General features: G+C 38.9%; 1 protein-coding gene across 1 annotated transcript in view; it reads left to right on the forward strand.

The window, feature by feature from the left end:
* The window catches only part of SORCS2 (sortilin related VPS10 domain containing receptor 2), a 1,347,356-nt gene that overhangs the window by 1,291,279 nt on the left and 32,867 nt on the right, over nt 1-23,210 (forward strand). Inside the window, exons 21-24 of the mRNA XM_044681767.1 lie at nt 5,494-5,627; nt 9,046-9,169; nt 13,534-13,646; nt 16,950-17,075. Coding sequence (XP_044537702.1) covers nt 5,494-5,627; nt 9,046-9,169; nt 13,534-13,646; nt 16,950-17,075 — 497 coding nt within the window. The remainder of the gene's footprint in view (nt 1-5,493; nt 5,628-9,045; nt 9,170-13,533; nt 13,647-16,949; nt 17,076-23,210) is intronic.

The raw sequence follows: 23,210 nt of genomic DNA on the forward strand, positions 1-23,210 counted from the left end.
TTGTAAATACATACCCTCACAGGTCTCTGAAGAGCACAACAGATGATGATTACTTTAGCATGTACTCTGGACACCTGATGAGAGACTGCAGAGGAACATTAGCAAGGGTCACACGATATGGGGCAACTTCTTTACTCTAAGTTTTCTCTTTTTCTCTTTTGACATTTTACTCAAATCTGCCCCCGCCTCTACTCTATTGCAAGTCCTCATACTCAGCCTTTCAGCAGCCGGGCTGCTTCCATTCAACTGGATTTTTGCTAGGGCAGCAACATCATCTGTGGTATTCCACATAGATTGGTGAGAGATAGAGTGCCCAAGGAAAATATAGTGTTCATCCATCTGTCCATATCTCTCTCTCTCTCTTTCTCTCTCTCTCTCTCTTTCTCTCTCTCTCTCTCTCTCTCTCTCTCTCTCTCTCTCTCTCTCTCTTTCTCTCTCTCTCTCTCTCTCTTCCTTCCTCCCTCCCTCCCTCTCTCCCTCCATCTATCCATCTATCTAATCTGCCTCTCTGTCTATCTATCCTATCTATCTATCCATTTTCAGAAAGATGTCATTTAGAACGATGGAATTTGTATTAGTAATGACTCATTGTTGGATTAGCATGATACTTTGAAATCTCACCTCCTGTCTTCCATGTATTGAAATCTTAAGGAGGCAATGTGGTGTAGTGGAAAAAGCATTGTGTTTTGAGTTAGAAGCCCTGAATTCAGATTCAGACTCTGCCTGAGTGATGTTTCACAAGATATTTCAGCTTCCCATGTTTTAGTTTCTTCATCTCTAAAATATGGGGATTAGGTAAAATAAACTCTTAAAGTTACTCCTAGATATATGATCCTACAAGGTGATGTGAGCTGACATTGCTGATAAAAGTATAATGGATGGTGGAGCAACTAGGTGGCTCACTGGACAGAGAGCCAAGCCTAGAGGTGGGAAGACCTTGGTTCCAATCTAGCCTTAGACATTTCCTAGCTGAGTAAACCTGAGCAAATCACTTAAGCATAGCCCTTACCACCATTATGTCTTAGAACCAATACTTAGTATCAATTCTAAGATAGAAGAAGGTAAGGTTGTTGTTGCTGTTTGTTTGTTGTTTGTTTGTTTGTTTTTAAGTATAGTAGATGACATGAACCAAAAAGGAAATGAGAACATTCTTAGACCACAGAGTGGAGGTTCTTTATTTATTTTTAGATACTATGCTGTACCAAAGAAACTGTGCATGGGTTAATTGAAAAGGTTTTAATTTGTAAAAAAAGATCTTGTAGATTATTGGCCAGATGATCTCATATAGAAACATGTGTTTCCACTGACCAGAGGTCAGTTGTGTTTACCATAGGCTTTATGTATGAAAAGGAGGATTCTCAGTGAAACTGCCAAAAGAACTTCCTTGTTTTACCAAAAAGACAGAAAGCCCACTGTCCTCACCACTTAATCCGCAAGGCCAAATCCCCAGACTCCCTTTTGGCTCATGGATGCTGCTGTTCTAGCCAAGATTTCTAACACTTTTGGATACTAAACCCTGAAGTCTGATGACTTCATTAGCTTGGTACACTTTGTAGTAAGAGACAGTATCAGTGCAGCAAATCTCTCCATTGCTGCTGTCTGGCAGATTTACAAAGATATAATAAAACACAGTGATGGAAGTGATAAATAAATGCTCTAACTCAGTAAAACAGATTCATTTCAATTCAAGGCATATTTACTAAGCTCTTCCTAGATTCTGGCTCCGTACTCAGAACTGGAGAAACAACAATACCAAAATGGCACAGTCCTTGACTTCCAAGAGCTTAAAATCTAACAAGAGGAATATAAAAGTTACAAAGATAAATATAATACAAAGTATATGTGATCAGGGTAATGGAGAGCTCCATATAAAGAGCTATGAGAAAATATGAAGATGGAGGATTAATATTTAATGGATAAGGGGAGAAGCAGGGAAGGCTTCAGAAAATTGCACTGAAACAAAGACTCAAAGAAATAAATTCTAGGCTTGGGGCATGGTCTGTGCATATTTCAAGGTTAGAGAAGTCAGGAAAAGTTTGGGGACAGCTGCTACAATCCTTTGAATAAATATAGTTAGGGTGTGAAGAAGTTGTATGAAATAAGGCTGGAAAAGTAGGTTGGGGTCAAATTATGGAGAGTCTAGATTTTCACAACCAAGTAAAAGAATTTTGCTCTTTTTTTTATCTACTGGCAACAGGAAGTGAATGAAAGTCTTTTTTAGGAAGTGAGAGTTCCATATTTAATCTGTTGCCTCGATCATACTCAATATCGTACCCCTAAGAGAAATAACATTTATGCCAAAGAATATTTATCTAGTGGTCTGTATATCAGTAGAGAAATATACATCTAAATTATTTGTTTCTGAGGGTGAAAACTAACAACTCTGGAGGTAGCCATTCATTGTGCAATGAATTGAGAACTAGTACCAAATGTGACCAGAAGCCATTAAATGACCTATAACGTCACATAGAAAGAAGTAGATTGGGTAGAATTGGACAAGGATATTTGTCTTGTTTGCCACAAAAATGTGACATATATGCATATCTGTACACATAGACATATCAAATATGTGTCTATATGCATGTGTGAGCACATATATGTGGATATGCTCAGGTGTATTGCACGTGCATTGGACTATATATAAAATAATGTACATAACTATTCACATAGAAATACTTCCATATTTACTTATATATCATATGTGTATATTATACTAATATATTGTATATTATGTTAGTATATAGTTTAATATTATACATATATAAAATCAAAAGAATCCACTCGGAATATACTGTGGTTAATTGGCTTCAAAACAAATCAGTCAGAAAAGCATTAAACTCTCCGGAAAGCTTAGAGAAAGTTACTACTTTCCTTCTTATAAACATGTCAGAGAAGTACAGCAACTCAGTAAAATGTGTATGAAAAGTAGATGGCACCATGGACAGTGCCCAAGGAAAGCTTTTCCCAGAGAAACTCTGTTAAAAAGAGGCTTTAATGCTAATAATCAACAGCTCCATAAACAAAGCACTTTTGGTATAGAAAGCACTCTCGTTACAAAAACGTGTAAGGTAAATCATGCCATTTTCTCCATTTTATAGAGGAGGATACTGAGGCCACATGGAGGCAAAGAAGCAGGGGAAGGGCAAGGGACCCATACAAGGTCAAACAACTAATCGTTCAACATTTAAGTCCAAACTTAAAGTCCCCTCTTTTCAGATCAACCCTAGAATTCTTTTCAATCCATTGTGCCTTCATTAAGTCACTTAAGAGACCACCATTTTTTTTTTAAGAAAGAGAGTGGGCTTTCTTTATCTCCCCATGGTAGGGTGGTGTAGTAGAAAGAATACAAGACTTAGAGATAGGAAAACTTGTATTCAAATCCAGGCTCTGGTATTCATTAGTTAATTAATGAAACTGTGGATAAGTCACAAACTCTGACTCATGTCACTTGAGCAATTCCCTAAGACAGTGATGGACAAACTACAGCCCGTGGGCCAGATGAGGCCCCTTGAAATGTTCTATTCTGCCTGCAACATTATTCCTAATCTGACTAATACAATGAGTAGGATACAATACAATGAAACTTCAAAAGATTTGCCTTAGAGACAGACTGACAGATGAGCATTTCCTTTCCTTTGGCCTCCTCTTTAAAAAGTTTGCCCATCACTGCCCTAAGACATTCACAAAGTCACAGAAGAGTTACAATCTTCGCTGGCAGAGAAAGTTCCAACACCAAGAGTTCTCCAAACTTATAGAATCTTAGATTCTTTGTGAGTTCCTGTATCTCCGTTCTTAGCAGTTACCCTTCAACTATGAGACCCACTTTCTTACAAAATAATAGAATAAAACTCCTTTTATTAAACTTAAAAATACTATTAGAAATCTCTGAGCCTCAGTTTCCTCACCTGTAAAATTGGGCTAATAACACTTATCCTATCTAGCCCACAGGATTATTGTGAGGAAATAGCAAGATGCTATATCCAAAGTACTTGTAATCAGAAAGCAGTACATAAACATGAGCTATTGTTATTCTTCTGTAAAGCAATTTTAATTTAATAAAATCAATTAAAGTTAGATTACTGAAAATATATCTTGCATATTGTTTTCCCTACAAAATACTTTATGAGGTATCATAGAACACACTGCAGAGACATTCAGAATATATGATAATGATAACAATAATCACCACTGGCACTTGTATATCATATTCAGGTTTGCACAGTACATTATGTACAAGCTCTCATTTGTTCCTCACAGAATTACAATGCAGGAACTACCACGAGTATTATCATCACCATTTTATAGATGAGGCTATTGAGGCCCTGAAAGGCTAAGTGATGTGCCTGTGTGGCTCACACCTTGCAATTGCCCGAGATCAGACTTTTCCAGTGCCTTGTCAACTGCACCACATCCATGCTGCCTAATTAGGGCTCAACTGCGAAAGACTTTACAAAAGCAATGAATTCCCAAAAGGTGGACTGATAAAAAAAAAAAAAAAGAACCACCACTCAAATCTTCTATGACAATAAAAGGGATCTACCTTGTGGTACAGTGTTTAGAGTGCTGGACCTGGAATCAGGAGGACCTGAATTCAAATCTGACCTCAGACACTTAGAAGCAGTGTGATCCTCAGCAAATCACTTAACCCTGTTTGCCTCAGTTTCTTCATCTATAAAATGAGCTGGAGAAGGCCAACATCTTTGCTAAAAAATCCCAAATGGAGTCCCAAAGAGTCAAGCATGGCTGAAATGGCTGAACAACAACTTTGACAGATTAATTCTGTGGTATCAAACTGATATTTAAATTTGTAGGAACAGAAGGGAAAAGTTTACAAAGAAAGCGATCTCAGTTCAGTGCATATGTGAAATGAGTTGCTTCAGGAGGTAGTTAGCTCCCATTTCTAGAGATTTTTAAGTAGGATGACCATTTTTAGGGGGTGATATGTAAGGGGAAACTCATGCTTCAATTAGGGGATAGACTAGTTGATCTGAGGCCATTTCTAAATCGGATTCTGCATCCATCATAGGAAAGAATTCGCCCTCTCCCAAGAACAGATTTTTCAAGAAATCATGTGATTTAGAGCAAGAGAAGGTCTAAAAGGCCATTTTGTTGCAGTCCCTTCATTTTGCAGAGGAGGACACTAAACTCAGGGTAGATTGCTCAAGGTCATACAGGTACTAAATAGCAGAGCCAACATTACACAACGCTTTTTTTTTTTTGTTCACTAACCACATGGCCTCATAGCAGTAACATTCCTACATGGCTGAGACTCCATATGGTCCTACTTGAATATGTGAATCATTTTTTCTTTTTAATTCTGTGATTTTGTTTAACTGAAGGAGCTAGACTTTCATTGGTACAATCTGAGGGGGGAAAACCAATGTAAGCAAATCCATTTGCTAAGAGAATGTGGTAAAGAGCAGGAACGAGTACTAATGGGTCCCAGAAATTGATGACTCTTTGACTAATAACAGTTTTTGTAATTCTCCCAAGCTCCTCTACGGGCGCTACACCTTGAAGTGGTTCCTGTTATTGGAGTAAACCAGGAAGTCAACCTCACTGCCATTCTGCTGCCCCAGAACCCCAATCTAACTGTCTTCTACTGGTGGATAGGGAACAACTTGCAGGTATGACTTGGGCTTCTTTTGGTCAGTTGACAAACACTCCTGCTCCAGTGGCCCTGAACATTGTTACAGAGAAGTGTGAGACATTGACTCTGATCTTAAGGGGCTGATATGAGAAAATGAGCTATTTATAAGGGGGAAAAGATCAGCTACTACTCCAAATGATACATGATGCTATCAAATAAGGGTCAGAGATAGTGAATTATGTAGATCATAAGAAGGAATAAATATTTATGTAGCACCTACTATGTGCCAGGCACTGTGCCAAGTACTTTTTACAAATGTTATCTCATTTGATCCTCACGAGAGCCCTGTGAGGTAGGTTCTATTAATGTACCCATTTTACAATTGAGAAACCTAAGGCAAACACACTAAGTGACTTGTCCAAGATCATACTAAGTGTCTGTGGCCAGATGGGAACTCATGTCTTCCTGACTCACGATATGGTGTTTTATGCACTATGCAATCAAACTGATCAGGAGAGTGGGAAATACTTCTGGTCTAGAATTCTGAAGGAAGGCTTTCTGGAGGAGGAGGGCTTTCAAGTGGACCTATGAAGTGAATAGGAATCAGAGAGGCAGGAAAAGAGCGAAGAAATTCCTGGCAGAGAAGAAAAAAAAGGAAGTGTATTGTGGCTGGGGACAGAGGAAGGGAAGTCGGTGAGGAGAGAATTCATGTAATTGTAAAGGAATAATAAAGGTAATAAGGCACAAAAAGAAGGTAAAGACCTGAGCACCTTTAAAGGTTTTTTAATAGCAGAATCACATGATTAAACCTTTGAAGATTCATTTGTTATCTATGAAAAGTATTTTTTAAAACTCTTACCTTCCATCTTAGAATCAATACTGTGTACTGATTCTAAGATAGAAGAGTGGTGAGGGCTAGGCAATGGGGGGTTAAGTGACTTGCCCAGGGTCTCAAAACTGGGAAGTATCTGAGGTCACATTTGAATTCAGGACTGCACATTTCTAAACCTGGCTCTCAATCCACTGAGCCACCTAGTTACCCCTCTGTGTGAAGTATTAATCACAAAAGTGAGAGTCTAGAGGCAGGGTGTCCAAGTGGGATTAGTCATCCTTTGAGATTATGACTCAGTATTTTCTCCTTGGCTTGAAGAGGAGAGCATAATACCTTCTTAAACTCAATGAACTCTTCCCAGTCCATAGAATCATCATCATCGTTATTGCTGACATTTATATAGCACTTTAAAGTTTTCACTGTACTTTACAAAGGTTAATTCATTTGATCCTCCCAACAATTCTGTGAGGTAGATATTACTGCACCTGTATTACAGAAATGGGAACAGAAGATCAGAGATGCTCAGGGACTTGTCCATGTTCCCATAGTCCCAAAGCTCAGATTTGTAACCACATCTCCGGAGTCTAAATCCAGGACTCTTTTCCCAACAGCTTTTTTAGGATGAGGGAACCATATGATCATATATATGAACATATACATCTATGTTAGAACTAAAAGGGGACGGAATGATCACTTAGTTCATATCTCTCAATTTTACTTGAGGAAAGCAAGACACAACTTGTCCTCTGAGCAAATGACCTATCTGAGGTCACATGAGACATAAAAAATAGAGTTGATATCATAGGATCACAAATGTACAAGTGGAAGTTACGTTAGAGGCATCTAACCCAACCTACATATTTTGTAGTTGAAGAAACTAAGACCTAAGGAGGCTGTTATTTACCAAAGGTCACATAGTCTTCTGCCTTCAGATTCAGTGCTCATTCCAGTGCATGACAGGTCATTCACTATCTTTGCCACCAAGACAAAATTGATGGCCATAGTAAAATCATCATATCATGGGAGGATAAAGGCTCAGAGTCATGAGTGGTTTCAAGCACTTGAGATAACATCTCATCCAGTTCCTTCATTGTAAAGAATGAGGAAACTTTAGCGTAGGAAGGTGTAGGGACTTATCCATCATCTGCCAGGAACTTAAATAGATATATAAACTTGATGATTTCAAGAGTTTAAAATGTCATCCATGTTTATTCAGCCTTTGTGATTCTTGTTCATGTTCTTTCTGAAAGTTTGCCTGAGGGTCCAATTAACATCATAGAGCCAGGTAACAACAGAACAAGACTAGAAGTATGAGTTTCTGAATCCCAGAGTGATTCTTTTTATGATAGGATACTGCTTTTCCTATTATATAAGTAGAGTTTACATTTTGCTTAGCTACTTCCCACTAGGAGAAGCAGTCTAATTCAAAGCTAGAGAGCCAGCAATCTTGTATTCAAGAAAGATCTGGGTTGGGGGCAGCTAGGTGGATCAGTGGATAGAAAGCCAGACCTAGATATGGGAGGTCCTAGTCTCAGATACTTCCTAGCTGGGGGACGCTGAGCAAGTCACTTAAGCCCCATTGCCTAGCTCCGACTGCTATTCTGCCTTGGAATCAACAGTATTGATTTTAAGATGGAAGGAAAGATTTTTTTTTAAAAAAGGAAAGGAAGATCTGGGTTCAAGACCCATCTCTGAGGGTCAGTTAGATAGTATAGTGGATTGAGCGCCAGGCCTAGAGTCAAAAGGACCTGGTTTCAAATCTAGCCTCAAATGTTTCCTGACTGTGTGTCCCTGGGCAAGTCACTTAACCCTGGTTACCTAGCCCTTGCTGTAATTCTATCTTAGAACTAATACTCAGACAGAAAGTAAGAATTTAAAAAACCAAAAAGACCCATCTCTGGTATATCATGACTGTGTTACTTTGATAAAGTCACTTAATGTCTCAGGGCTTCAGTCAGGTCTCTAAAACTAAGTTGCAGAATAGTTGCCGATTTGAACTGGGACATTTGGACACCAGAATTTCCTTACCATGGAGCACAGATAATGATAATGATAATAAAAATAATAAATAATGAAAAGAATAAGAATCTTCTCCTATCTTGAAATACCAGCTTAGTGCCATCATTCCCTAGGAGAGACACTCATGAAACTGCTTTCTGGCTCTAGGATATTTTCCCATTGTTTCTGAGGAAGAAACCAGTCGCCCATGCCATCATCATCCCTATCAGCCCAAGACCTTCAATTGCCAGAGCTTTCTTCTTCTAGAAGGCAACACAGTAAAGTAGAAAGGCAGTGGAGCCCCAAGTTACTCCTTAGCCACATGATCTAAGGCAAGGATCATATTTCCCTCCTCATGATTTAGTTTCCTCCTCTCCAAAATGATAAGCTTGGGATTGATGTTTTCTGGTCAACAAGCATTTATTAAACAATAATGTGTGCCAAACACTGTGCTAAGTGCTGTTTCGTTAGAATCTAGTCCAGTTCTAACATACTATAATCTCCGTTCTGAGGTCCCATGCAGTTGTAACAATCTGTGTTCCGTGTTCTAAGTTTTCTCTATGGTCTCTGATGTGATTCTTATGGTGCAACCGCAGCTAACATTATTCCATTTTTTTCCCTCCAGCCCCTTCTCTCTCTGGATAATTTTCTTGTCACGCGATTTTCAGAAACGGGTGAAGTCCGAGTAACAGTGCAGGCCTCCTGTGGGAACTCCATGCTCCAGGACTCCAAAGTCATCAGGGTTTTAGGTGAGCTATTTTGCCATCTTTTTTTTCCTTTAACATTTCCCCATGCTCCCAATCGTTTTCTAAACCTGCAGACATTCTTATGATCCTTAGGGGCAACTGGTGATGGTGTTAGTAGAATGTAGGAAAATCAAGAAGACTCGAGTTCAAATTTGAGTTCTGACATTTATTCGCTATGTGATCTTGGGCAAGTCACTTAACCTTATTTGCCTCAGTTTCCTCCTCTGTAAAATAGCGATAATAATTTCCACCTACCTCCCAGGATTGTTATGAGGACTAAATCAAACACCCCATGTAAAGTACATTGCATAGCACCAGACACATAGGAAGCATTATATAAATGTTGGTCATTACTATTTTGTTAATTATGCATAATATATAAGCATAAAATGGCTTATATGACAAAGTTAAAATGCTTTATTTGTAATCAAGAGACCTGAGTTCACATCCTTCCTTTGGTTCTAGCTGTGGTGACCGTGGGCAAATCACTGCCTCTCAAAACCTCAATTTCTTCATCTTTAAAATGAATTAGATACAATCGAACATAATGGACTTCTCTACTAGCAGCAATGCAAGGATCCAGAGCAAGGCTGAGGGACTTATGAGAAAGAAAACTAGCCACACTCAGAGGAAGAACTGTGGGAGGAGAAACACAGAAGAAAAACAATGGCTTGAACACATGGGCTGATGGGGATATTATTGGGGATGAAGAATCTAAACAATCACCCTAATGCAAATATTAGTAGTATGGAAATAGGTCTTGATCAATGATACATGTAAAAGCCAGAGAAATTGTATGTCGGCTAAGGGAGGTTAGAGGGGTTCGGAGGAGAGGGAAAGAACATGAACTATGGGAAAATATTCAAAATTAAAATTAAAATAAAATAAAGTGAATTAGCAAATGCTTAGTAATGTCCTCCATTTCATTCTGTTCCTCTGGTAAAGTGAATAGTACAAGTCTCATTGTCTTTGTTTTATAGAGGAGAAAACAGACAAGAGATATAAAATAGCCAATGAGCACACAGCTGGTAATTGTCACAGCTGATCCTAGGACCCAGGTCTTTAAATCCAGTGTCATTTCCATCAAATCATCTTCCTCATCTATTTTCAACCTCAAGTTTATTCCAAGTGTCAAAATTAGTGGATCCTCAGAATCAGGGTCTCCAGGACTTCAAAACCTCTTTCCCTCTCTCCGTGATAAATGGCCCTTCTACCATTAACCATTTACTTGGCATCACGAGGTGTTTTCCTGGGTCTTGTCAAGTGCTAATGGGGCAAGATGCCTGAAAGATACCCAGTGACAGTTGAACTATTTACACTGAGGGAATGTGCTGTCAGATCAGGGATTAGCCTGATCTGAAAAATAAAAAGAGACGTTGTCTAATCCTCAGGTGTGGAAGTGGGGGATGGAGTGGAGAACATAACCTTTGTGTATTATGAGTCTCATTGTCAGTCAAGTCTCTTGGGCTAATAGCCTCAGAAACGTCTCACCGCCCTGTAGATATTTCAGGATAATAGGGCACCCTTAGTGAAATAAACTCAATGAACTCTTTGGCTAGTTTCCCCATTGATATGGTAAGTGGGTTTCATAAGAGCCACAGAATTTGTTGAAAATATGAATTATTCTCTAAAAGCTGTGGAAAATACCATAGATTTTTCTGGGGTATTCAGCCAGAGGTGGGGTGGGGTTTGGGGCCATCTCTCTCTTACTTTACTCAGTGGGAACCTAGTGTAATTGGCTTCACTGTTACATGGTTTGGGATAGATAACAGGTGAACTTCTCTCCCTGGCTAACACAGCTCCCAGGAGTCAAACCCTTATCTATCAGTTTACCTACAGGGCTAATCTCTCCCCTTACCTTTGTTTCCCTTTGCCTACTTTTTCTCTGCCTTCCCTTCCATGTTTTCTCTCCCATCACAGCATGATCTCTACTTCTCTCTGCTCACTCTCCTTTTCCCACCTTCCCCACCCCATCCTGCCCCATAATCCTCTCTGGTTCTCTCTCCTCAGTCACCCCTTCCCACAATTCTTCTATCTCCTAGTACCAGTCCCATAAAATCCTGCATTTTAGAATCTTTACATTCTGGTTGTGTGCCAAAAGACTAAGGAAAGACTAAGCCTTCCACCAAAGGTGAAACAATGTGCCTGGAGCTTACCTGCTTAACAGGACACAATGGACCCATTGAAGCAGAGACTCAGCTCCCTACAGTTTGCCCCCAGTTATTCAGTAACTCTTCCAAGTAGCTTATGGGAAATGGAAACAAACACCAGACCCTGCCTCCTGGGGAGGTAACTCAGTTTAACTAAAATGGTTTTCTTTTTTTTCAGACCTGTAGAAATATTCTGTGTCCTTTCCTGTTGTGCCAAGGATTCATTTTCCACCCTTAGGTTCAAAATCTATGTCTGCCTGAGATGCAGAAGAAATTCCCATATATTGATCATCTAAATTAGAGCTGTTAAAAGTAAAATGAGTTTCCTTTGTGGGCAGATAGTTTTCCATCATCACCGGAGGTATTCAATAAGGACCTCTTGTCATAGATGTTATGGAGAGTATTTCTTTTTTTTATTTAAAATTTTGCTGATATGTTTTCTTCAGTTCGTGTCTCCCCATGTTTCTCTGTGGTCATCATAACTGTAGTGAATAGAGTATTGGAAATGGAGTCAGAAAGACTTGGGTTCGAATCCCATTTCCCATATCTAATAAAATAATAGCTGCATGACTCACTTAACGTCTTTGTCTCTCAGTTTCCCTTCTATGTAAAAAGAGTAGATACAATGACCCCTAAAGTCACTTACATCTCTGATTATGTGATCCTATGATAATTTATTATAGCTCAATAATATTCCATGACCATCATCTGCTATAACTTGTCCAGTCTTCCCTTATGCCACCATAAAAGAGTTGTTAAAAATATTTTGATGTACAAGGAACCTTTCTGTTTTATCATTGATTTTCTATACCTAGCAGCAGCATCTCTGGATCAAGGGGTGTAGACATGTTACTCTCTTCCTTGGCATAATTTGTATATTAGTGTGTCTGTCTTTCTACAGCATGGTAAAGGAATTTCCTATTCCAGTATGGTTGGACTATAAGACTTCTAAGGATCTGAAATTCTTTGATTCTAGCTCTTTTCATGAGGCAACCCCCAAGCAAGGATCCAAGTGCCAAGACCCAGGCTATAACTTCAGAGAGTTCCATCACCACCCTGATGCCAAAAGGAATGTTTTTTTCTATAGCAATACTGAGAGACTTCTAATAAGTTATTGAGCAGTTTTGATCTGTATCAATGAAAAGCACTCTCGAAGAGTTACTTACCATGCAAGGTTGATGTGAGGAAAGTTCGTGTGATAGAAGCGTAGATCTAGCACTGAAAGCGACCTTAGTCCGACACACTAATTTACAGATAAGGAATATGTGACCAGGAAAAGCAAATGACTTACCCAAGGTCACATAGGTAGGAAGTATGAGACGTAGGATTTGAAACCAGGTCCTCCACTCCAACATCTACTATGTGTAGTGTTTGATGCCCAGGGTTAGGGGATGGTGCTATGGAAGTAGATAATGTCCTGAAGAAGTTAATGGATTGACTACTGGGATAATCTAACCAAACACGAATAAAAATAATAGCAAAAACTATTATAAATCACCTTTGTACAGGGTCCCCAAAGCCTTAGAACCGCTTCAAGCTATTAAGAACTTAAACTCACATTTAAAGCTAAAACTGCCCTAAGATTTTTGGGATACACCATCTTAGTCATATGAAGAATTTTCCTCACCCAGTCCTCTGATATAGTATGAGCATGGTTTAGCTTCATTTTACAGAAGAGGAAACCAAAGGTCTTAAAGGAGGAAAGTGATGGCACAAAATTAAGAGTATACTGCAAAGAACACTGGATGTAAAGTCAGAAGACTCGAGTTTGAATCTTGGCTCTGCCCCTTCATGGCTACTATCACCTTGTGCAGGATATTTCATTTTTGAGTTTCCTCATCTGTCCTAGGACCCATTGAGATAATGGATGGGAAAGCAGACCAATGGCATGGAAAGAAAAGAGAACTGGGGGTTAAGAGGGCAGGGTCTGAATGTGTGATATCTTATTTATTATCTGTGTGATCAAAAGCAAAGCAATAAATATCTCTGACCCTCAGTTTCCCCATTTGAAAAATAGAGATAACAGCACTCATATCCCATAATTCAGAGAGCTGTTGTAAGGAAAGGGCTATAGAGACAGGAGCAGAGGGAGTGTTATTAGTATATAAATATAAGCTACATACTGTTGGATTTTATGGCACAGATTGTAAGTACTTCAGGGGTTCCCAGAAATAGATTTTTAATTGTCTTAATCATTTTGTCTCCGTCTCTCTCTAGATCAATTCCAAGTTCTGCCTCTGAAGTTTACTAAGCACTTGGATATATACAATCCCAACATCCCTGAATGGCGAGAAGACATTGGCCTGGTAGTCACCCGCCTCCTTTCTGAGGTGAGTCCTGTAAACGTGCCATAACCTCCTCCCAGGGGGAAGACTAGAAAGGTCACTGGCAGGATGCTGTTCCTTGAAGGAAAATGGGCCAAACTCAATGACCAACTGAATGGTGCCCCAGGGCCTCCCCAAGAGGCAGGCAGATGGAGGTGGGTGTCACTGGGGTATCAGCTTGCTGGTCACAGCAAAACAGCACTGAATGTTGGGCTCCAACACTGCCTAATTGGCAGTTAAGAACAAATGCAGCTGTGAGAGAATTTTGAGCCAGATGGAAAGAAATGATGCTGATGCGAGAAAAGCCATAGCTTAAATATGATATAGCTGTGGGGTGGGGATGAGAGAGATAAGTGTGTTTGTGATGAGAGGTTTGGGGGGAGTGATGGCAAAATTACCTCTGAGTGTAAAACTATAGCACAGATTCTAGATAATCAAAATTAATATCTGTCCAGTGTGCTGGATTGCGCCTTTTTATAGAAGTTATGGTCACTGGTAGCAATTATAACTCTGCTATCAAATGGCATTAAAAAAATGCCAAGGCTGCCATTATCACATCATCTTTTTATTTTATTTTATTTTATTTTATTTTTTTCCCATGGTTCCATGATTCTTGCTATCTCTCTCCCCTCTTCCCTCCCCCTCCTAGAGTTGACAAGCAATCCCATTGGGTTATACATGTATAATCACTCAAATCCTATTTCTGTATTATTCATTTTTGTAACAATCTTTTAAAACCAAAATCCCAAATCATAAACCCATACAAATAAGTGATAAATCATATGTTTTCTTCTGGATTTCTAATCCCACAGTTCTTTCTCTAGATCACATCATCTTTAGAAAATGATAACAATAATTATTATAGGAGTTAATGTTGACAAGGTCATCTCTAACACTCATTTTGTATCTGAGGTCTTGTCCATGGTCATAGAGATATTAAATAGGAGAGGCTAGAATTTAAACTAAAGCTTCTTAACCAGGATCTACTGTTTTGGGGGGTTTTTGTTACTAACAATAGGTTCATTAATGAGCATCAAGAACTTACTATGTGATAGATACTATATTGGAGATGCAAAAACAAAAATGAAGTGGTTCTTGGCCTCAAAGAATTTGTAATCTAACAGGAAAGGCATGGAGAAAGTTAATAGTATGATGGCAGAAGAGCAGGACATGATACTGGAAGATCTGGGGTCCAGTGATGCCACTTAGGATCCTGGATTCCCAGATGCTTCATCTCTACTAGGAAGATAACAAACTGGCTACCTCCCAGTTATGGTGAATGTCACAAAAGAAAAATGGCCAAAAGTGATTGATCATCATAATGGAATTTTAGGAAGATCAGCCACACTCACTGGGAGATTACGAGGGGTGATCACAGCTCAGCCTCTATTGGACTCATTACTATATTCATTTGCATCAACCTGAATTCTAGGATAATGCTTGGATAGTCTCTCTTTAACACTTAAGCTCAGATGGCCCATTCTCATTTGTTAAATATCATTTAATAAAACAGAGAAACCTTTCCCCATAAGCAGTTGCATATATATAATTTATTCATAAATAGCAATACAAAGGCATAATTATTTCAATTTTTTTAACTCTGAGAATGATCACAGCCAGAGTCCCCTCTAGCCATCACTGTAACTGCCAATGGTTTCCCCCTTGCTTCTGGAAACATGATTCCTCCACATTCAGTTCACTCAAGATGCTTAGCAAAGTTGTTGTTATTGTTGTTGTTGTTGTTTTTTAATTTTAAACCCTTAACTTCTGTGTATTGACTCATAGGTGGAAGATTGGTAAGGGTAGGCAATGGGGGTCAAGTGACTTGCCCAGGGTCACACAGCTGGGAAGTATCTGAGGGCAGATTTGAACCTAGGACCTCCCGTCTCTAGGCCTGGCTCTCAATCCACTGAGCTACCCAGCTGTCCCCCTTCAGTTTCTTTCAAGTTAACTCTTCTTGGTTGCTCTAAAAACTGTGATGAGAGAACTCTCTCATAGAATGCTGGTTAAACAGCTATTCTCCAACCTTCCTCACATTATAGGAAGTTAGAGACAATTACTATTTCAGAGACTTTTGAAACAAGTGCTACATAACCACAAACTATTATCAAGCCACTGAGACAAGCTACAATGAAGAACAAGAATCCATCCCTACCTTCAAGAATCTACAGTTTAGAATGGCAGATAGAACTTTAAAAAAATAGATTGTGCTAAAGGATTCCTATAATGGTAGATGGCATTTTCTGCAAAAGCAAGGTGACTGGTGACAACCTAGTTAAACTATAGTCGAGGCTTTCCAGCACCAAACTCATTCTGAGTTCCAGCCCAACTGGATCATTCACATTTTCTTGGTCTTCCTGGCTCTTGCCCACTTCCACGTATACCAGTATGTCCCTCCTAATCTCTACCTTTGAAAATTATTCTCCTCCTTTGAGGCAGACTTTAGGAGCCAACCATCCCATGAACCCTAGAGGAAGCAGGGATTGGCCATGGAATTCAACAAAAATTTAATAAACATGTTGTATACAAGGTGATGTTCAAAGTACTAGAGATATAAGACAAAAATAAAATATAGTCCCTGTCCTTATGGAATTTACATTTTACTGGGAGCATACAATTTGTGCACACTTTTAAGTCAATACTGTGTGTGTGTGTACACACACATGTGTGTGTGCTCATGCATGTGGAGAGAGACAGAGAGACTTCTAAGAGTGCAAAAATGCTAACTGTGAGCTCAGGAAAAGCTGGAACCTGACCCAAAACATGGAGAAAGCCAAAGATTCTACAGGCAGAGGGAAGGAAGTGAGGCATATGAGACATGAAAGATCACATGGACAAAGGCTTTGAGGCAACAAGCCAGTTTGTTTAGCATAGAGAATTAGTGAATGGGAGCAATACAAAATCAGACTCAGAAAATAGGCAGGAGCCAGAAAATGGAAGGCTTCAAATTTGAGGCTCCAGATTTTCATTTTAAAGCTATTAAAGATTTTGCTCCAAGAAGGGGAATTGGGGTGGGGAGAATAACCAGTTTAATTAAATTCAGGTAGGCACAGTGTTAAGAGTGGAAAGAGTTTGGGAAGTCAGGAACCATGGCAGAGCTGACTCTGCCAAACACTAGCTATGAGACCTTGGGCATGTTTTCTTCTTTCTCTGAGTTGGTTTCCTCATCTCTAAAATGGGCAGGTAATAACAGAAGTTCTCCTTCATCCTTTAACAGTTCATTAATTACTAAACCAGGTGACCCCGTGTACACACCCCAAAAAATTCTATGTTAACCCGCTGACCACTGAATAGGTGCTCTCTCGACAGGAAACCAATATCCCTGAAGAGTCTCTGCTGACCGTGGTGAAACCAGGCCTGCCCACAACTGCTGACTTGCATGTGCTCCTGCCGGCACCCAAACCAAAGAGGAAGAGGAGCATACCAAGTGACAAGGTAAGTCAACCATCTTAAAGAATTTGAATAGACACATGGATAGCCAACCATCAGAATTCATGGAAATCCTATTGTTTGGGGAGCCACAGTGTGGAATACATGAGCACAGAATTGGAGAGATCTGGATTCTAGTTCAAACTCTTTCCCCAGTACAGTATTGATAAATGCTTATTGATTAACAGATCTTGATGCATTACCTTGAGCATATCACTTAACTTCTGTAAGACTTGCTATACTCCACTATTAAGTGAGAATTGTAATACTTCTACCCCTACCACCACCTTAAAGGAGAAAAATATAAACTTGAAATTTTTAAAGAAAAATGAATGATAGGGTCATTATATTTTATAGAAGATGTCATTGGATTTAGAGCTGGAAGGAGTTTTAGAGATCATCTAATCCAAACTCTTAATTTTATAGAACAGAAAAAGAAAGCCCAGAAGGAAAGTGATTTGCCTAAACTTCCTACCAGTAAAGAATAGCTGTATTTCAGCTAAACCATCCATGTCATCTTATTGTCTTTTGGAAGTGGGTGTTTGGGGGACTTTGATCCATTTGATAATAGATATATTTTTGTCTTGAGAACTAGGGTCTTGCCATAGCTGCAAACATCTCTACCCTCCACCATCACCCAGTCTAAGAGCCCTTTCAAATTTTTTTTTACCCTTCTTGTTCTCTCTGTAATTTTTTATCACCTCCACCTTCTGGATCTCCATTTCTCCCTTATTTTCATGAAATTACTTTTTCCAGGATCTAATTATTTGTTTTCTCTTTCTCTACCTCTTCCATTGGTTAATTTTCTTCCTCCTATCTTTTAAAGGAAGGTATTCAATAGCTCTATCGTAGACCCTCTTCATTTCTCATCTACTCCAATGGCTTCAGTTGTTACTTCAAAGCCTATCACTCCAAAATGTGCACATACAGCCCTTGTTTCTTTTCTAATTCTTCCCTTCCTTACAATTTCTTACCAGATTCTGGACAACTCCAATGAAATTACATTATTGTGCCTCAAACTCAATGGATCCTAAATCATACTCACTATTTAACCTGTAATTCTTGTCTTATCTCTTTCACCCAGATTTATAAGTTCACAGTCATCTTTGACTCCTCTCTCTTCCTTACTTCACACATAAAACCAGTTGTCAAGCCATATTACTTTTTCTTCTTTACTTTATCTTCCATCAGTCACTTTCCATTTTTCCCCATTCTCCAGAGTGAACTCCCTAGTTTGGACCCTTTTCCCTCTTCACCAAGACTCTATTATCTCCTGACTTTTCTTCCTTTAGTCTCTTCTCTCTCATTGATTTGGTATTTTCTAGTGCCAGACACTATGCTAAGCAATGAAAGGCAAAAATAAAAATCATTTCTCTAAAGGATTATGCATTCTAAATGAGAACAAAAATAATATATAAAATCTAGGTACATAAAATGGGTTTGTATGTACATATGTGTATAATTTATAGATATAGATATAGTTATAGGCAATCTGAAAGAAAAGGTATTTGCAGCTAGGGGTACCAGAAAAGCCTCTGATTAGGGAGTAGAGAATTTCAAGCATGAGATCATTCCAAGATAACATTACCTTTTGGGGCTGCCATATCATACCACTGGCTCATATAGCGTTTGTAGTCCACTAAATTCTCAGATATTTTCAGAAAAAAAATTTCAGAAAAAATCCCAAGAAATAGTCTCTCCATCATCACCCTGTGTACTCGTTATGTTGATTTTTTTGTTTGCTAAACTGATTGAATGCCAAAACCAGAAGAATGATGATAGAAATCTATGGGAAATGAACTAAAAACAAAGTACCTAGTCATAAAAGGTAAAGTACAGTTTAACAATTCAGAAAAAATTTGAATTGGTTTGAATTGAATTGGATTAGAAAAAACTGTCATTTGTGGGGAGACTGCTGGATCACTAGCCAGGGTGCTGAAACTTCTGAAGTCCAAAATAAGAACACAACATGTAGAAGGGGGAGATCTTATAGGACTTTTAAATCTCAAAAAGGCCTTAGAGGGCACTTACTACAACTCCCTCTTTTGAGAAGTGAGAAAATGAAGATCTAGATTTGAGGAAGTGACTTGTCCAAGGTCACAAAGACATTAAGAATCTTAGACAGGATTCAGATCCCTTTCTAAATCCAATGCTCTTCCTAATATACTACCCTTCCTAATAATGACAGTGTCAGCCAAATCACTGGCCCAGGATAGAAGACAACTGATTTCAGTACCTTTGACACCTGCACACTGCAGATAAATAAATGTTCCTGAATAGTAGTAGTTACTGCTCCAGCAGAGTGACAGCTTCTCCTATCCAGATGACACTTCATACCAATGTCATCTATAAAACCCTGACAGTTTGCAATACATTTTTTCTGGGAATCTTTGATACTGCCCACTTTTCTCTTTCTGCCTTCCTTGTCCAACCCACCCAGTGTACAAAATGAAGTGTTTTTTTAATCAAAATGATCATTTTGAGAGGTATGCATGTATATATTTTACAAAAAGCATCCTAGCAAAGAATCTTAGTCTATCGGAGACCCTTATTCCTTCCCAGTTAGCTGGCAATTAGCTCCTGCAGGCCTGCTGGGAGTTAGATATATCTTGTTCTCAGTCATGGCTCTTACCATGATGAAAGGCAGATACCTCCTGTCCCTATAAGGAGAGTAGATTGAGGTTCTGTGATGGACCTTATTAGAATTTATGTGTGTGTAGTCAGAGAGCACTGGTTACCATGTCATACAAAAGCCAAATGAAGAAACTAGAAGTGTTGACCCAGAATAAATAAAAATTTAGAAGAAACGTGCTATCTTCAAGTTTTTGAAGGATTGTCATTAAGGAGAATTAATCTTGTTTTGCCTACCCAGACAGGACAATTAGAGGAAATTACAAGGGGGCAAGTTTGGATTCAATATTTGGACAAGCTCCCGAATTGATTAGAGATGTTTAAAATTGAAATGGGCTTATCCAGTAGGTAGTGATTTTCCCAATACTAGAGGTATTCTTCATCAAGATGTTATATTGTCAGAGATTTTGTAGAGCAGATTTTGACCCCAATATGGGTTGGGATAGAAGCCCTCTGAGGTCTCTTCTAATTGCCTTTACAGATTCTCATTCATCAGTAAAGGGGAGAAGTGTGGCAGGGAGGAGAAAGACAGCAGCCATTGGAATATTATGAGATTCTGATCATTTTGTTATTCAGTGTATGTTTTGTTGCACTAATCTAGTTCTCTAGTTCTCTGAACATTATAGTAACTACTGAGCTACTATACCTACTCCACCTAGGCCAGTTTCTTAGAAAAACAGAATCATAGAGCCAAAGTATGTTCAAACTAGATCAAAATAGGTTTAGAACAAAGAAACTCAGGTCCCTTACAGCTCTGAGATTCTGGGGAGTTACAGGACTTTCCTACTCTCTATAATTCTTAATTTCATCTCAACTACTTACTTTGACTTTGAGCAATTCCCTTCCCCTCTTAAGACCTTAGTTTCATCTTCTAGACAATATGGTGGGTGGGGGAGTAACTAGATAATCACCAAGGTCTCTTCCAGCTCAAATTCTATTATTCTGTGAGTCATTCCTCCTATTCTTAGCATGTGGCTCTCTCATCTCTGACCCTGTGCCATGCTCATTTTTAAGAAAAACTCCATTATAATAAAAGCTATTTGCTAAAAGGCTACCTCACTGAGCCTGTCATGAACAAGAGAAATCAGTGCCAAGTTAGTGAAATCTCAGACTGCCCTGTAGCTTGTAACCTGTTCAGAATAAGAAGCCAGTAGAGGCTCTGATGACTTTGCCATTTGTCCATCCTTCTTGGATTAGGAAATATAGTGGGTTGTTTTTTCCAACAGCGAATATTGGCTAAGGAAGAGATTTGGCAAGCTAAGAGAGTAAGACAAAATAAAGTGTATCAAAAGGCTAAAGAGGAAGCAAAAGCAAAGAAAACTGGGCTAGAAATCAGAAAACCTGGATTTTGTTCCTAGCACTGTCACTAATAATATGTGTATACTGAAAAGTCATTCTCTCATTCTAGGTCTTAGTATATTTAACTATAAAATAAGGAACTAGAAGAAGATGATTCCTAAGGCTCTCACAGCTCTAAAATTCTGTAGTCTGAAGTGCCTTCCAACTTAACCATGTCCCCAATGTTCCTTTTATTTCTAATATTTTTGATGCTGTTTGAATCTAAAAACCCAGAATGCTTACATCAGCTGGGGCTAGAGGTCTTAACCAATAAAATCTAGAAATGTTGAGCCCTTCTAGAAAGAAAAAAAGTTCTTTTGACCTTTTGGAGACCAGAGTACAAATCTTTTGTACTGTGCATTTTCTATCACGTCAGATAGCCATTCTATATTCAATTATTGTTAACTTGAGTATTTGCCTGGGAACTGATGGCTCTATCTGTTCCTCAGAGACCTGTACTCAAGAATGACAGAGAACAACAAAAGGCCAGGTATTGATGATTCAGTATCCGTAGATCAGTAAGCCAACACTGGCTTCATCCTTGACAAAACTGTTGTAGAAGTACCTCCTGTAACCTTTTTTTTTTTCAAACTCTTACCTTCCAACTTAGAATTTATACTAAATATTGGTTCCAAATCAGAAGAACATTAAGGGCTAGGAAATCAGGGTTAAGTGACGACCAGGATTATAGAGTTAAGGAGTATTTGAGGTCAATTTGAACTCAGAATCTCCCATCTCTAAGCCTGGATGCAATCCACTGAGCCACCTAGCTGCACAACCACTCTCCAGAACCATATTATTTTATACAGGTTCAAATCAGAGGCTGTGGATCCTGACATACAGAATGTAGATGTGATTGGCTCTGAAAATTCTGAATAAGATTTTGATGAGAGACATTGTTCAAGGATCTGAAAAGTAATAGATGAGGACCTAGATGCCTTAGGACTACCAACTCATTTGTCTTCCTTGTTTTCCTGAAAATGGAATTATAATGAGAAAATTAAGTTTACTTTTCTTTGCTGGTTGGTTGTATAATTGGGAAATTATTAGCATTGGCCACTTGTAAAGCTTTTTATAAATGCTAAAGTCCATATAAATGGTTTTTGTTTTATCAAGAAAACAAGACCCTAAATAACACACTAAACTCAGGCATTTTCTTTGTGGCCCCAGAGCCAGACTTACTCATTTTTAAAAACTAGGTTTCTCTAAGCTAAAAGTACAGTAGCTGCTCACAGAGCCATTCCCCCCCCCCCCACTATTGATCATCTGAAATTTTTAACCTGCTCCATCTCTAACTTACACCCATTTCCCCCTCCTTATGCAACGTGGTGTCCTTACTCCCCTAATCCAGATCTCAGGGATTCACCATATTGATGTTCGATTTAGCAGGGACTCTCAAAAAACTCAGCTCACTTCAGTGCAGAATTCCCAAGCTTGAGACCTGCCAGTCTCTCTAGCAATAGTGATTGCAAGTTTGTACAACCACACCCAACTAGCCTTATTCATTCTAAATAAGAGGTCAAAATTAGAAAAATGCAAATCAAAACAATGCTGAGGTACCACCTCACACCTAGAAGACTGGCCAATATGACAGCAAAGTAAAGTAATAAATGTTGGAGGGGATGTGGCAGAATCGGGAAATTAATGCATTGCTGGTGGAATTGTGAATTGATCCAACCATTCTGGTAGGCAATTTGGAACTACGCTCAAAGGGCTATAAAAGATTGTCTGCCCTTTGATCCAGCAATACCACTGCTGGGTTTGTACTCCAAAGAGATAATAAAGAAAAAGATTTGTACAGAAATAGTCATAGCCATGCCCTTCGTGATAGCAAAAAATTGAAAAATGAGGGCATGCCCTTCGATTGGGGAATGGCTGAACACATTGTGGTATTTGTTGACGATGGAATACTATTGTATTGAAAAATATAATGAATTGGAACAATTCCATGTGAACTGGAATGACCTCTAGGAATTGATGCAGAGTGAAAGGAGCAGAACCAGAACATTATACAGAGACGGATACACTGTGGTAAAATCAAATGTAATGGATTTCTCTACTAGCAGCAATGCAAAGATCCAGGACAATTCTGAAGGACTTATGAGAAAGAACACTATCCACATCCAGAGAAAGAACTGTGGGAGCAGAAACACAGAAGAAAAACAACTGCTC

The sequence above is a fragment of the Gracilinanus agilis genome, chromosome 6 (assembly GCF_016433145.1).
Source record: "Gracilinanus agilis isolate LMUSP501 chromosome 6, AgileGrace, whole genome shotgun sequence".
Lineage (NCBI taxonomy): Eukaryota > Metazoa > Chordata > Mammalia > Didelphimorphia > Didelphidae > Gracilinanus > Gracilinanus agilis.